We start from the raw sequence: 16,876 nt of genomic DNA on the forward strand, positions 1-16,876 counted from the left end.
AAGGATCTGTATTGTGCAATATTATAGAATGTGCCAGGTTCTAAACCACCTTATTCAATCTTCATCCTGGTGAATCTCACTTTTCACATTGCTACCACATTTTCCATGTTGATGGCACAGACCTTGAAACAAATGGTATCCAATTCAGAGGCAATGATGCTGTGCTTGGAACGAAGATTTTATAGGTGTTGGTTAGCATATCCTTATCACAACTTAAGAATAGTAATTACATATAATTAAACCATAATGCAAACTGATAAGCTTCATTAGGTTAGTGTGTTCGTTAAAATTGCAATATTAAGGTTTACTTACAATTCAATGCTTTAGCATTCCAATAGTCAGTTTTTTGGCTAAGCAATCAGTGCTTGTTAAATTTTGCATGCAGAATTATCACTGTAATCCAATGTGAGAAACCGTTCGAGACATTTTGACATCATTAGCTGGTACGTAAATGCAAACACAGCATTATTGTTCATCAATTATCATGGATTAACTATTGAGACATATAATTACCAATTCAAATTTCAGCTGTACTTTGCAAGACAACCACATGATGGAAGGCATCATCCTCAAATTACACTTGATAAGGAAAAAAATTACATCTGTAAGACCTGAGTGGACTTCACTGATTTACAGGCAACTGCTTGAATACCTGAAGCACTGGAAATTACAAAGGACACCAATACCCTTTGGGATCTTTATTTCCTGCAATGTTAACCTAACTAAACAAAACCGACAACTGTTAGAAACTTAAACACAAAGTACGCTGCAGATGCTGGGGTCAAAGCAACATGTACAACAAGCTGGAGGAACTCAGCAGGTCAGACAGCATCCGTGGAAACGAGCAGTGGGTCTCGGTCTGAAACGTTGACTGCTCGTTTCCACGGATGCTGTCTGACCTGCTGAGTTCCTCCAGCTTGTTCTACATGAACTGTTAGAAACTAGCCTTGCCAGTGTTCTGTAAATGAATAAAAAAATGTATTACAGAATCAGAAAACTCCAATCATCAATACATTATAAATTTATGACACACATTGCTTGTGACAGAGTAAAGCAAGAATTTTACTTAGAAAGGTATTAAACATGTACGTGAAAAATTCTAAATCCACCTGTTACATAGAATCATTGAGCACTATAGCACAGGCAAGGCCCTTTGGCAAACTCATCCTCTGTACAGTAAAAAATAAAGGGAGAAATACTTGCTCCTGTTTCTTTCAGTTTACATATATTGGATAGGTAAATGTCTCTTTAAAATGTGTGTTTATAATGTAGCTTTCTTCAAAGTTACTATTAAAAAGGATCTTTACAGGAACTTTGTTAAGAAAAACTGTGTCTTTGTGAATACATTTACACAAAGACAAACAGTTATTGCAGGTTGGATTCAGGATCCAGTTTATAAAGAAATTAAAACACTTAAATATATAGTCACAATTGACTGACAATGTTTGCCAGAAGTAAGTTGTCCCAAACTATTACAGAAAAGGAGACTTCACACCATGACTGGCTCAAGCTTGATGCGCTTAGTCTCAAAAGTACTGGAATCCACATCTTGGCAATCTTGTTTGAAGCAGCCATTGGACTTTGAGGAGACTGACGCCAGAGATCCCAGGCCACTTGTACCCTCTTCTTCAGTGTCTCTATTTTGCTGTTTGACCTCGATTTTGGGTTTACTGTCCAGATCTTCTTTCACTGAAAGGTGGTTTCCCATTTCCTGCTTGATTGAATTTGCTGTCTCCACCACTTGGGGTCCTTCCCATTCAGGGATTTCAATACCAAGGTGTTTCATTAATTTGCTGATAACCTCATCAACATAACCAAATATCCGGAGGTCTGAGTATCTATCCTGGGGACACATGGAGGAATATATTAAAATAACACAGTTATGGAGCATGGATTGGTGAAGTGGAATATACAATGTGGTTTCATGAGCACAAGAGTTATAACTATCACCTTACTGTTTACGGGGGGGGGGGGGGGGCTTACACATAAGGAGCAGTGGTCATATTATTATGTTTTAATTCAAATATGGAAAAGTCAGAATAGCTAACAAGTACTAACTTCAGTGGGTTGATAATGCATTTGGTTAGAGTAAGATGAAGCAAAGAAGGAAATTATCACAAGATGTCAGATTAATAATATGGGCTGCATAGAAAGAAAAGAGGCTGTTAAAAAAGGGCTAAGACAGGAGTTAATTTAAGATAAACACTCTTCTTTAGGTATATATCTGATCACAAATGACAGAAACACTGGTAGTGTTATTGACAGCAAGGATAGTCATTGGCTATAGATGATCAGACAGACAAATAACAATGGAATTTAGTGCTATAATTGTGGGGAGTTGCATTGTTGAAGGACCAATAAGATTAAATAATCACAATGAATGGCAGGACCTTTAGATGTGCAGAGGAACTATGGTGTGATGTTCAGCATTGTGGATCCTGATCAACACCCAACTGTCAGATTATAAAATCTGGTCAAAATCTCACTGCTGTTTTTGAGACTCACTTAAAATATCTCAAGCTACTGTCCAGATGGATACATCAATACGCACTTTATTAACTATAGCTCGGCATTCAATACTATCACCCCCCTCTAATCAATAAGCTTCAAGACCTTGATCTCAATAGCTCCTTATGCAATTTAATTCTCCATTTCCTTATTTGCAGATCCCAATCAGTTTGGACTGGCAACATCTCTTCCATAATCTCCTTCAGCGCAGGTGCACATGGCTGCTCTACTCACTTTACACTTATGATTGCGGCTAAGCACAGCTCCAATGCCATATTTAAGCTTGCTGATGACACTACTGTCGTTGGCCAAATCAGCATATAGGAGGGAGACTGAAAAATCTGGCCAAGCGGTGCCACAACAAACTCCTTACTCAATGTCAGCAAGACCAAGGAAATAATTTTTGACTTCAGGAGGAGGAAACCTGAGGTTCATGAGCCAGTCTCCATTGTGGGATTGAATTTGGAGATGGTCAGCAACTTTAAATTCCTCAGTGTTATGATTTCAGAGGATGTGACCTGCCCCAGCACCTAAATGCAATTACGAAGAAAGCACAGCAGTGCCTCTACTTCCCTAGGAGTTGGCAAAAATTTGGCAGAACATCTAAAACTTTGACAAACTTCTAAAGGTATGTGGTGGACAGTATATATACTGAGTGCATCACAGCCTGGATTGGTAACACCAATGCCCTTGATGGAAAATCCTACAAAAAGTAGTGGACACAGCTCAGTGTATCATGGGTAAAAACCTTCCCACCATTGAGCACATCTACAGGGTGTATTGTCACAGGACAGCGGCATCTATCATTAGGGACACACGCTGCCCAATGATGCTCTCTTCGCACTATTACCACCAGGAAGGTGATACAGGAACCTCAGAACTCACATCACCTGGTTCAGGACCAGTTACTACCCCTGAACCATCAAACTCTTGAACCAGAGGGATAACCTACTCACCCCAGCACTGAACTGCTCCCATAACCTAGGGACTATTTAAAAATACCAATTTGGAATTATTTTCCTAATAATTAACATCAAGTACAAAGAATTTGTATGTTGCTTTCATTAATTTGAATACAACTTTTAAAACAAGTTTGCAGAGTACTAATTGATCCCTGTTATTTGCTGGATGGGCTCATTAGTGCCGCATTGGTATAAAAAAAGCCAGAAGAGTAAGTGCAGGTTGGAAAAGAAGTGCATGCATCTACATGAAAGGATAAAGATTTTTCTGAAGAATTAATGAAAAGAAATATCATAGTTGTTACTATGATCCAACAAGGCTATCTGTTGAAAATCAGAAGATCTAATTAGAGCAATCCAAGCAGGACAGCTATTACAAGTAAACTTGTAAGTAAAGGGATATGGAAACAATATTGCTCAGAAAACTTCTCAGCACTTTGGTTGAAAGTCTTTACAAATGAAGTTAAATGACTGCTGAACACTAATGAACAATGAACCCTGCAACTGAATCAAAGCTCAAATTTCAATCATACTTACTAGCTTGGTGGCTTGCAGATTAACAATAACCAATTTTCCGCCTTTCTTTTTTGTACTAAATGGCAGATTGCCACTCGGTTTGATTTGAAGAGAGCTCCCCAATGTAATGGCCACATCAGACTTTCTGTGGGGATGGAGAAAGCTCAGTAAATTTGCTCTTCCAGGCAATTCCTCATAACCAGCACATAACTAGAATATAAATGCTGGATACTAAGAATAAAATAATAACTTAAAAATTATTGAAAATAACTGAGTATTCCCCAATCATTCACATTTGATTTTCTTAATTTTACTGATTTCCTATTTCATAAAAATGAATAACCAATTGACGTTTCGGGCCAAGACCCTTCATCAGGACAGGATATTACAGGGGAAGATACTGGAATAAGGTGGGGAGGGGATGAAGTAAGAAGCCGGGAAGTGATAAATGGAAAAGGCAAAAGGCTGAAGAAAAAATATGAACGTGGAGAGTGGACCATGGGAAGGAGGAGGGGCATCAGGTGCAGGTGATAAGACAGGTGAGAAGAGGTAAGAGGCCTGAGTGGGGAAATGAAGAAGAGGGAAGGGGGAAGCTGATATAAAAAATTACCAGAAGTTGGAGAAATTGATGTTCATGCCATCTGGTTGGAGGAACTTAGATGAAATAAGAGATGTTGCTCCTCCAATCCAAGAGTAGCCTCATCATGGCTGAAGAGGAGACCATGAACTGACATGTTGGAATGGGAATGGGGATAAGAAATGAAATGCTTTGCCATTGGGAAATTCCACTTTTTGCGGATGGAACTGAAGTGCTTGACTAAGTGGCTGCCAAATCTATGCCGGATCTCTCAATATAAAGGGGTCCACACTGAATAGAGTAAATGATCTCAAAAGAATTGCATGTGAAGTGTTGTCTCAACTGGAACAACTGTTTAGAGTCCTGAATAGAGGTGAGGAAGGAGATGGATGAACAAGCGTAGCACTTCTGTCTTTTACAGGGGTTAATTCCAAGAGGAAGATTAATGGGGAGGGATGAATGGTCAAGGGAATTGTGGAATCCTGTGGAAGGTGGAGAGTTGTTGGGGGGGGGGGGTGTTGGGAAGGTAAAGATGTGTTTAGTGGTAGGGTTCTGTGAAGGTAGTGAAAGTTGTGGAGAATGTGTTGGATGTGAAGGCTCATGGAATGAGAGGTGAGGACAAAATCAACTCTATTTTTGTTAAGACGGCAGATAGATGGGGTGAGGGCTGATGTCCAAGAAATGGTGGTGATATGGATGAGGCGATGAGGGCAGCAACAATGGTGGAGGAAGGAAAACCCTGTTCTTTGAACAAAGAGGACATCTCAGATGTCCTGGAAAGGAAAGCCTCATCTTGGGAAATGTTTCCACCACTCAAAGGTTATGTGGAGAAAGGGGTTGAGAAGGAAAATAGATCAGCCATACTTGAATGGCACAGCAGACTCAATGGGCTAAATGGCCTAATTCTGCTCCTATGCCTTGTCTTACCTGAAGCATTATCCATTTTATCATTGCACATTAGGAATGAATGTGAGAGGATTCAGAATAGAAATACTGCAGCAAAACTCTTAACCCAGCATGTTCAGGACTTAAGCTGCCAGACTAGCAGTGTTGTTTTATTAATGCTTCATCACAGGTCTTTTTAAAAAAAGTAACACAGTGGAGTAATAAATATTCTAGTGAGCTCTAAGCATCATGGGAAATAGAACCAGGTCAGTTTCAAGGGGGCACAGTCAGCAGAATGAGGTAAATTTGAAGATAGCTCCAGAACTGTGGGCCCGCTGAGTGGATGGGCAATATTACAAACATTGCCAGGGAACCATAGGTAATCAATGGTGCCTTTAAAAAAAAAACATCAGATTGGCCAGCTGCACATACCCATTTGCCTTATTCCTTGATGCCAAACCATCCGAGTTTCTGAATGGCCACGTTGTGGATTACTGGAGTTTGACTGTACGCAGAAGAATTTTAGATACAAGGTTATGTACTGCAGCTGATCTCCATGGCTAAGAGATTTACCCAATGTACGAGATCATAGAAGATTAAGGTGAGAGGTAAACAGAGATAAATTGTACCTTAAATGACAACAAACAAGGATTTAAAATGGCATAAAATATGGACTGGGGAGGGAATTCAAAGAACATTGTTTTATAAAATGTGTAGTTATCATCTGGAACAATGATAAGATAAAAGACAGAATCAATCCGGGCTTTCAAAGTGGAAGTAAAATTTAGAGAGCCCTGGAGAGGGGAAAAGGAAATGGAATTGAATGGATTCATTCAAACAGAGGCTGCATATTTTCACAATGCCCTCCCTCCTGTGCCATAATGATTCTATATGGTTTTATGTAGAGAATGGGAAAAAGCTGTTCCTGCATGACAGAATTAGAACCATGGATACTTTGTGTGGTGTTTATTAACTTTAATTTAAGTACCGGAACAGAAACTCACTAGCTTCTATTTTAACCTTTCTGGAATGGAATTGATTCAGTGGCTTTGGGAGAAGGAATTCAATGTAGAAACATGGATTTCTCACGTTACCTGTCTAAATTCACGATGGAAGTTCAAAACAGCAAAAGAAAACAATGAAATGAGATGTAAGCACATAGCCTGAGTAAGGAACTAACTGGTTGCTCAAGACAGACAATAGAACGCAAAGTATCAAAGTAAATGCTAAACTCATTGAAATGCCCTTCAAGGACGTATTTCACAGCTCAGACCCACTGCAGGAGGATCATCCGGCCATACTCACTGCAAGGTCCAGTTAATGCAGAATACCATCTCTGGTAGCAGTTGTCATCAATACCTGCATGGGAGGATTTCAATTCAGCACAGGAAAGCAAAGGTCTGTACTGGGAAGCATATACAGGATTAAGTCCAAGTGTGACGCCCTATTCATGACGCACTAGTGAACAGTGAGTTGGCATAAAGCAGTCAAGAGTTACAAATGCCTGCAGAAGTCACCTACGAATCATTCTGTTCTACTGCCTCATAGAAAAACTAAGGCTAGGCAATAAATAAGAGTCTTGTCAATGGTAACCATTTTTTTTTTAATCATGAAAGTCTAGGGTGCCACGGTAGAGTAGTGGTTAACACAATGCTATGATAGTTTGGAATTCAATTCTGACGCCAGTGTATCTCCAAATAAATAAATATAAATCCATTCAAAACAGCTAGAAATTGGAAATGTGGGGAGAGAAAAGTAGGGTTAATGTAGATGAATGTTTTATGGTTAGCATGGAGTCATGGGTCAAAGGACCTCTTTTCATGCTATATGACTATGATTGAAAACCAGGTTCTGAACACAAAAAAGACAGAAAAGCACACACTCACTGATAGGTTTCAAATGTACCTGCAGGCTTCATCTGCCAAACTGAGGTCCCGGTCAGGTAATGCATCTTCCCAGTCTAAAATGGTATCTCGTAATTTTCCTCTAGATTAAAAATTTAAAATTGTCACTTTACGCAGTACTCTAAAAACATCATCCTACACACAATCTGATCTTTCCAACACTGATAATCAAGAAATGCAAATACATTGCAGTTGTTCTATAACAGAAACTGACCATCATGAGTTAAATAATACAATTCTGAAGCCATTGATTAAGCTGATAAGTGACATTTTAATTTTGTCCACTCATTTAATGTTGAGACTATAGATTCAATTGAATAGACTCGACAGCTTGATGCTAAAGTTAAGATTAATGATGATATTGTTGTCTTTTTTAACATTTGGGATGAAACACATTTGAGTTTGCATGTTTAAGTTGTGTTTCAATTTCAAAATATGTAGTTTAATCCTTGCTTATTAATTAATATACTGCAGGATTAATATGCTGTCACATATACCTTTTGGTTTCAATCACAAATGTAGATTTTTTTTGAGAAGCTACAAAATTGGTGACCATTCTTTTGAGTGCTGAAGAACATTATCAATCAAATTAATTTGGGAAAAGTAATGTTTTTAAAAATTTAAGATCAATAAAGACTCCTAAGACAAAATCAAATCTATCAATGATCTTTGGGGTTTCCAGTGCTAGTGAAGTGACATGTGTACTATACATACATGAATATTTTGATTACAACAGGAGAGGTAGCTTTTATGGAATAATATGATGAGTGAAGCAGACCAGAGGGCAGATTGAGAATATAGAACTAAATTTGCTTATTCACATATTTCAGAGAAGATCATATGTTAATTATTGAAATAGTTAACAACCAGGGCACCACAGTTGCATAGTCATTATTGTAATGCTATTACAGATTGGGGTGTTGGGAGTTCAGAGTTCAATTTCAGCGACCCCTGGAAGAAAGTTCTTTCTGTGTGCATGTGGGTTTGCTCCAGGTTCTCTGGTTTCCTCCCACAATCCAAAAACATACTGGTTAGTATGTTAATTGGTCATTGCAAATTGTCCTGTGATTAGGCTAGGGGTTGCTGGGCAGCATAGCTCAGTGGGCCAGAATGGTCTGTTCTGCCCTGTATCTCTTCATAAAATAAACTATGGTGATTAGACTAGGAACCTGGGCTTGATCAGGTGGGATTTACCATCTTCTGCATTTTATTTTCCAAGATAGGGATAAGACAGGGTGGGACTTCTATTATTAATGGTGCACAACTTTGTAACATACTGTATTATAAATAATACACAAGTTAAAATTCTTTGTGTTTTAACTATAAGTTGGAGGCTGATCTTGACCACTTCCAAAGCTGGATCACTTAAAGATTGGTGGTCAATGGTCACTAAGTGGTCACTAAGTATAAGCACCTTGATGTCCATCATTCATTGGTGCTCAGCCTAAATCCCATTCCCAATATCACTGAAAGTTCATGTTTGAAACACTGATGTAAAAAATTAAGAAAATGTGAAGTAGCAAGTAAGTCAGTAACTAATTATTTGTGGCATGTTTGCAACAATGGAGCACATCTACAACTCCCATGAGTTTATGAAGTCAACGATTATTAATCCTTTTGACTTTTATGTACTCCACCATCACTGCAGCAAAATCTTCTGATACAGGCCAGAAACCCTAAAAAAGTACAGGGAATGTATTTTTGATTAATTTAATGCCTGATTAAAATAAAACAGAACAACCTTGACAATGTTATTAATTCTGCATCTCATTAAATTCTGTTTAATAATGTGAACTGAATTATTTTATTCCATTCTGATTCAACTTGTTATTCAGTTTCTCCCAATAGATATGGTGTACACAGATATATTAAAAAAATGCAAGAAATAGAGGCAAAATAGACCATCTGGTCTTTAGAGTCTGCTCTGCCATTCATGAGCAGAATATCTGATCTTCTATTTCAGTGCTTTATCCCAATAACCCTGAACTCCATTACGTCTAAAGTACTACTGATTATTGTTCTGTACCACAGCCCTCCATTGTGTACTCTAGCCTGAAAAGTACACAAAACTCCGGGTGTGGCCTCCCTGAAAGAAATGCTATACCCCTGAGCAAGACTTCCTGTGTTCAGCTGAATGAAACAGTTGTAGATATGTGCTCCATTGTGTACAAATACCCCAGGTTCCTTTGATCATTAATATTGCCTAATGTCGTACCAGACAGTCAAGCCATTCTGGTGTCAGGATTGGTCTCCCTTCGGATTATCTGGGTCGTGATATGAACATTCCTGACTTTCTGAGTGGCTAGGTTGATGCTCAACCCAGCACGGATGGAAAGCGTGCTCGACTTGGATTCGAACTCGGGAGCCTTCGCTCCAGAGTTTGGAACTGATGCCATTGTGCCACCAGCCAGCCATGTGCACTAAGATGGATATATACACATGCAAATGCTCTATTCCATCTGTGCTGTCCTTGCCCATTCAGATAGTTGGTCTATTTAACTTTGAAGCCCCCAAACTTGCAATTCTACCTAAGATGTCAACAAATATGGAATTATGACATTTGCTTCCCTCAGATCAAACACTGATGCAGATTGAGAAAGCTGGGGTATAGACAGACCACTAGTTACCATTTATTCAGTCATGTTAGGGAGAGTCTATAGTGACAAGATCAAAGCACATCTGGCAGATCTTAAGTTTCTGACTGAACAGGCAGTTTAGGAATGAAACAGAAACATATGAAATGAGGCTCGGAAAACAAAGATTTAGAAGAAATTTTTAAAAAATGTAACTGAGCAAGAAGATAGAAATATTGCAGGAGAATGAGAAGCCTTTCAGCCTAAATCAAGAAAAATGGTAATCTTTACGAAGGGACATGGAATATGAGGATATATTACATGTATTGAGCTGAACTGGCCAAGTCTGGTCATGGTGGCTGTACAGAATCATCACTTTGCTATGAAATAAAGCATTTATGGTCAAAGAGCCTACTCAGTTCACCTTTCAAGTCAACGAACACAAATGACTCTTAAATGTTTCTTCCACAGGGAACATACAGGATAAACAATAAACATGGATATAAATCAACAATGTTATATCGCATAAACAAATTTGTAAAAGATTGACTGAAGTCAGCAGAATGAATCAGACCATTCAAGTGGGAGAGATCTGTACTGGCAGATTTTCTTTTAATAACTTGATTAGAAATCACATAACTAAAAGTTGCCTGGTGCCCAGGAAGAGAGTTCCCACTCCTGATCATCATCTACAAGCTCCTGCTAGAAGATTAAAGGGTATGGAGCACCAGATGTATGCTCCAGTCTATGCATTTTTTTTAGTTTAGTTACCAGAGCATGGATAGAATTTGTATAACTCGACTGCAATAACTATTTTCAGCGACATAAATATAAAGTAAGAAAGCAATGACATCACTTTCAATTTTTATGAATGCGAAGCAACTCTGAGGGGCCGAAGGGTACAAAGTTGCCCCCTCCTTTTTGAGAATCGCAAGATCGCTATTATTTCGGGTCTGAGACCCAGGAAATGAGAGAGAGAGAGACATCCAGAATACACAAGGTTTGGAATGTGTCCTGACATCAGCGGAACGGAACCACTGATAACTGCTATTGTCTCTTGGAGACGGAATTGTGTATTGAGTACTGTACTATTCATTGAAACCCCTCAGGGGACAACCAGAGTGGTCTGGTTGAGGGATTGCATCATCCCAACCTGATTGACATCTGAGACCCCGTGAGTAAGAATAAAAGGGGGGTTGGGGAACACCCCTTTAGACGCACCAGGAGAAACGCTAGAAATCCTGTGATAGCATTTTATAGCAAAAGCCGGTGAGAGCTCATGTGCGTCCTCCCTTGCCGGGGTGGCGGGCTTATCACTGAAGAACGGTTTAGCTAAAGGAGAGGTCACACTTGAACGGCCACGGCAACGAGACACCTAACGGATCGAAATCATAAAGGAAAGCCGGCAAGCTTTGTCTCTCTCCCTCCAACAAAGTGAAACACAGCAACAACCAAAAGACGACAGCTTGTGGAACTGCAGTGAACTTTACATTTCCATCGGACAATACATTATCCCCTAGACAATGATAGAGCTTATTTCTTATTATTATACCCGCACTTTTAGATTTAGTATTGACGTATATTATCTGTACATTTGCATTGATATTATTTTTGTGTATTTTTACTAATAAATACTGTTAAAAATAGTATCATCAGACTTCAACTGAGGTCTCTATCTTTGCTGGTAAGTGACCCAGTTACGGGGTTCGTAACAACGTGGGGCCTCGTCTCGAGATTTGATACCAAATTGGAGGGCCAGTAAATCGGGCTTTTAAGTCCAAACTTGAGATGGTTGCGTGGGTAACCAGACGGGAAACCAGCAAAGATGGACATAGACAAATTCACAGAAAACCCGACTCTGGAGGCGCTAGAGGCTGCCACAAAGTTGGACTTGATAAATATTGTGAAAGGACTAAATCTCGCAGAGGTGAGGTTGTCAATGAAAAAGCGGGAGGTGTGGAGGGCCACAACTCAGTATTATATTGTGAAGAATGTGTTTTCAGCTGAGGTATTGGAAAATATCCCTGAAAAGGTACCAGCTAGTGGGACGGCTCAGTTAGAGTTGGAAAAATTAAGGTTGGAGCATGAAATTGTTAAAACAGCTGGAAGCAGCTGAAAAAGAGAAGGAAAGGGCCGAAAAAGAGGAGGAGAGAGCCGAAAAGGAGAGGGAGTATGAGGAGAAGGAGAAACAGAGGCAACATGAGATGGACATGGAGAAGTTAAGGAAAGAGCGAAGAGCTCAAGGGCCAGATCGAGAGGAGAGATTTAATGTTAGTAGGGAGTTTAGGTTAGTACCTCCGTTCGAGGAGACGGATGTTGATAATTATTTCTTGCATTTTGAAAAGGTGGCAGTGAGTCAGAAGTGGCCCAGATATCAGTGGGTGGTGTTGTTACAAAGTGTGTTAAAAGGGAAGGCACAACAGGCATATGCGGCATTATCTGTGGAGGAGGAGGAGTCTGAGAATTATGAGGGAGTAAAAGAGGCCAACCTTCGGGCCTATGAATTGGTACCTGAGGCCTATACACAAAAGTTCAGAAATTTAAAGAAAGGATGGAATCAGATATATGCAGAGTTTGCCTATGAGAAGGGTGTGCTCTTGGATTGTTGGTGTGCAGCAGAAATGGTGGAAGTAGATTTTCGGTGTCTCAGGGAGTTAATTCTGATTGAGGAATTTAAAGGTTGTGTTTCGGATGATATCCGGATGTATCTGAATGAGAAGCCGAATAAGTCCATATCCGAATTTGCTAGGTTCGCAGATGAATATGCCCTAACCCACAACACAAAGTTTTCCTCGAATAAGAGTTACCAGAAAGACCGTGGGGACGGTAGAGAAAGCCCGCCGGCTGAGGCAGAGATCCAGCTGGGAGCTAGTGGTAAAAATAAGGAAGAGGAAAGGCAAGACGGCAGGAGGGGTCCTGGCTTGACCTGTTTTAATTGTGGAAAGGTGGGTCATATTGCATCTAAGTGCTTTGCTCCGAGGAAGGAGACAGGAAAAGGGACAGAAGCAGTGCCTTTGCAAAGGATCATTATAAATTGTGAGCTGGTATCTGGACCAGTTGAAATAGGGGTGCAATCAGAATTTCCGAGAACTGACGTAGACATCCTTCTGGGTAACGATTTAGCTGGTGGTGAAATTTGGTCAGCCATGGAGCTGACGAGCCAGCCTGTAAGTGTTGAGGACCCGCCCCTAGGTTCCAAGATCTATCCCGCATGCACGACCACTCGCAGCATGTCGAGAAAGACAGCTGAGAAAGAGACCAGTTTAATTCAGGCCGGTATCGATTTGGCTGAGACGTTCTTACCGACCCTATACCAAAAGGGGTTAGAGGGCGGTAAAACAGAGAATAGAGAGGTGAAAGAGAGTAAGGGAGAGGAGGTAGACCTACCCTTAGCCAGGAGGAAATTTATAGAGGCACGGAGCAAAAATGAGAAACAGATAAGGCTGTTAGAAGGTCCAGGGTTGGACATGGATGATCTGTCTGGCTTGACAGAACTGTTTGAAGAAGTTGAAAATTTTAAATGTGTTCCCGATAATGAAATGAGGGCAGTCCTAGATAAAAAGGATGCCATTACCTTGAAGAAGTCTGCTGGGTTGGCAGATGAGGTTGTTTCAGCCCGCAGGGTTGAGTTTACTCCGGAAGGGAGTTGCCCAGAGAGTAACTGGGAGGATCAGGGGAACTTAGAATTTGAAAAGGGGACGGGTATTGAAAGCCTGGAAGAGGCAGATGTCCCGTTTGAGTGTGTTCAAGATGTAGATGCACGTGGTACTGAACCTAGTAATGGAACTCAGGAAAAGTCTGAGGTATTTGATTCAGTTGAAAAGGAATGCAGTCCTTGTGGGTCAGATGGACTTGGTTCAGGGAAGAAAGGGTTAACCATGGTACTAGTGCGAAGTAAGAATTCCCAGTTGTTTGTGTTCGAAGGTGTGTTAAAAGTTAGTGAGGAGATAAAAGGTGGTGAGGTGAATATTATTATTGAAGATGAAAAGTGTAGTTCCTAAATTGAATGAAGAAAATTTAGTCTGGATTGATGTCAGAAGCAGCAACCAGGCTGAAGGGACAACGGCTTGTTAACACGGTGCTTGCAAATCAATTACAGGTTGATTTGGAATGTAAAGGTGCCCCGCGTGCTATTGTTATTCAAGAGTGTGCTGTGAAGAGGCAGAATTTGAAATGCTGTTTGGACAAAGAGGGATTGCTTGCAGATTTTAAACTGAAAACTAATAGAATGAAGGGTCCTTAAGATAAAACTAACGACTTGCTTAAAAATAAAGAATTGTGTGGAAATTCAGCCAATGGGCTATGTTTGGAAAACATTCTTGATAAAATAACTCCTATGAAAGGAGCACGCAAAAGCCTATTCCACACTGGTATACAAGTTAACCACGTGGGAGTTAAATGGAAAAGGGGCGAGGGTTGATGGGATGCCACCTTAAATAACAGGATCCGGTTTTAAGGGATTTCGACAAAGCACATGACTAATAAAGACAACCCCATGGAAGATTGACAGTTAAGTTTGAAAGTAAAATAAAGATTAGTATTTGCATGAACTTTTGTAGTATACACGAAAGCTAAGATCACAACTCTTTAGTTTTGTTTTGCTGAAGAAAAGGAATAAAAATAGGTGGTTATTAAATTGGAGTCTGATGCTACAAGAATTTGTTAACGTACAAGATATTAAAGGAAGGGACAATGTAATCGCTAACTGCTTAGATGCTGAATTGAATGTATAACTGTATTACTCTGTGGTGAAAAACATCTTTTGAATTGTGTTAGATTCTGAAATCCTGTAAGACGCTTTATTAATTAATTTTTACCTGTGACAAAAATCCTAGAAGGAAGGGGGTGTTACGAATGTGAAGCAACTCTGAGGGGCTGAAGGGTACAAAGTCGCCCCTCCTTTTTGAAAATTGCAAGATCACTATTATTTCGGGTCTGAGACCCAGGAAATGAGAGAGACACATCCAGAATACACAAGGTTTGGAATGTGTCCTGACATCAGCAGAACAGAATCACTGATAACTGCTATTGTCTCTTTGAGACGGAATTGTGTATTGAGTACTATACTATTCATTGAAACCCCTCAGGGGACAACGAGAGTGGGCTGGTTGAGGGATTGCATCATCCCAACCTGACTGACATCTGAGACCCCGTGAGTAAGGATAAAAGAGGGGTCGGGGAACACCCCTTTAGACGCACCAGGAGAAACGCTAGAAATCCCGTGATAGCGTTTTATAGCAAAAGCCGGTGAAAGCTCATGTGCGTCCTCCCTTGCCGGTGTGGCGGGCTCATCACGGAAGAACGGTTTAGCTAAAGGAGAGGTCACACTTGAACGGCCACGACAACGAGACACCTGACGGATCGAAATCATAAAGGAAAGCCGGCAAGTTTTCTCTCTCTCTCTCTCTCTCCAACAAAATGCAACACAGCGACAACCAAAAGTCGGCAACTTGTGGAACTGCAGTGAACTTTATATTTCCATCGGACAATACATTATCCCCTAGACAACGATAGAGCTGATTTCTTATTGATTATTATTATACCCGCACTTTTAGATTTAGTATTGACGTATATTATCTGTATATTTGCATTGATATTATTTTTGTGTATTTTTACTAATAAATACTGTTAAAAATAGTATCATCAGACATCAACGGACGTCTCTATCTTTGCTGGTAAGTGACCCAGTTACGGGGTTCGTAACACAATCAATATGTACAAATAAGGAGTCAGAATTAAATGAGGTAGGAAAGGTAATTATTTATTGTTAATGTTTCACAATGAAGTTTGAAGATAGCCCATGTAACAGGAGAACCCCATACCTGCATGCTCGAAGACCTCTTGCCTTCTTAACATCGCACAATCGGCCAGTTAATTTCAGTCCCATGGTGCCAACTACTGAATCTCGAACATACTGTCTATAATGGAAGAACAGTGCAGGAAAAGTTAACATATAATACTGCAGGATATCAAATCACGAGGAATTGCTCACTTCATTTCTCTTTCCATCTGGCATTCAACCAGACAGTAAAGCCAGTGATAACCCAGTGAACTCAAATATCTTAGTCAGGTTATTTTTCAAAAAGAATGATACCAGAGCTAAATGGGTTAGATTGACAGAACAGGCACGTACTTGCTTAACTATAAAGATTAATGGATGTTCAAAAGATTAAATAATTTACAGGGAGAGGGAGAAATTCCATTGAGGAAATCTAAATCAAGGGTGATCTGATCAAAATACTGATCAAAACTACATTAAAAAGCACATTATTCAAAGGTTAATGGAAATATCAAACCTTAAGCCTGAATTAAGTTAGTTACATATTTCAAAACTGAAACTGATAATTGATACATTTTAGTGATAAAAAATATTAAGCTAATGGAGGCAAGATCCAGATAAATAGATGGAAGTGGTTTAAGGTGAAAACACGAAAGATTTAAAAGGAACCAGAGGGCAGCTTCTTTCAGAAAGTAATGTGTATATGAAACAAGCTACCAGAGAAAGTAGTTGAGGCAGGTACAATAACAGCATTTAAAAAAGATTTTGATTAAGTCTATGGATAGGGACATAAGTCGAACTTAGGCATTTGGGACTAGCTTCTGTTATGTATGACTCTAGCACCAAGTCAGATTCATCACAATGACAAAATAAATTGATAACCTATGTTCTTTTTCAATTGTAGCCAACAGTCAATAACTTGAAGGGTTTAATTATTTTAATGAATGACCTTATTTTCAGAGTAGATAAAGCAACAGAGGCACACAAAAACAATACTTGGTAGTATTTTCAATTTGTCCCTGATAAACTACAGAAGACACAAACCACTATAGAATGGGCAGAAGTATGACAAATGTTAATGTTGAGAAATGTGAGGTAATACTTTTTGATAGGAATAGTGAAGAGAGGCAATATAGAATTAAAGATATTGTTCATAAAGGAGTGCAAGAGTAGAG

General features: G+C 39.6%; 1 protein-coding gene across 1 annotated transcript in view; it reads right to left on the bottom strand.

The window, feature by feature from the left end:
- Positions 1-685: 685 nt before the first annotated feature.
- sirt6 (sirtuin 6) overlaps positions 686-16,876 on the bottom strand; it is a 40,509-nt gene continuing 24,318 nt past the window's right edge. The window contains exons 5-8 of the mRNA XM_059991682.1: positions 15,745-15,840; positions 7,351-7,431; positions 4,005-4,128; positions 686-1,843 (exon numbers count right to left, since the gene is read on the bottom strand). Coding sequence (XP_059847665.1) covers positions 1,490-1,843; positions 4,005-4,128; positions 7,351-7,431; positions 15,745-15,840 — 655 coding nt within the window. The 3' untranslated portion in view covers positions 686-1,489. The remainder of the gene's footprint in view (positions 1,844-4,004; positions 4,129-7,350; positions 7,432-15,744; positions 15,841-16,876) is intronic.

This window comes from Hypanus sabinus, chromosome 16 (genome assembly GCF_030144855.1).
Source record: "Hypanus sabinus isolate sHypSab1 chromosome 16, sHypSab1.hap1, whole genome shotgun sequence".
Lineage (NCBI taxonomy): Eukaryota > Metazoa > Chordata > Chondrichthyes > Myliobatiformes > Dasyatidae > Hypanus > Hypanus sabinus.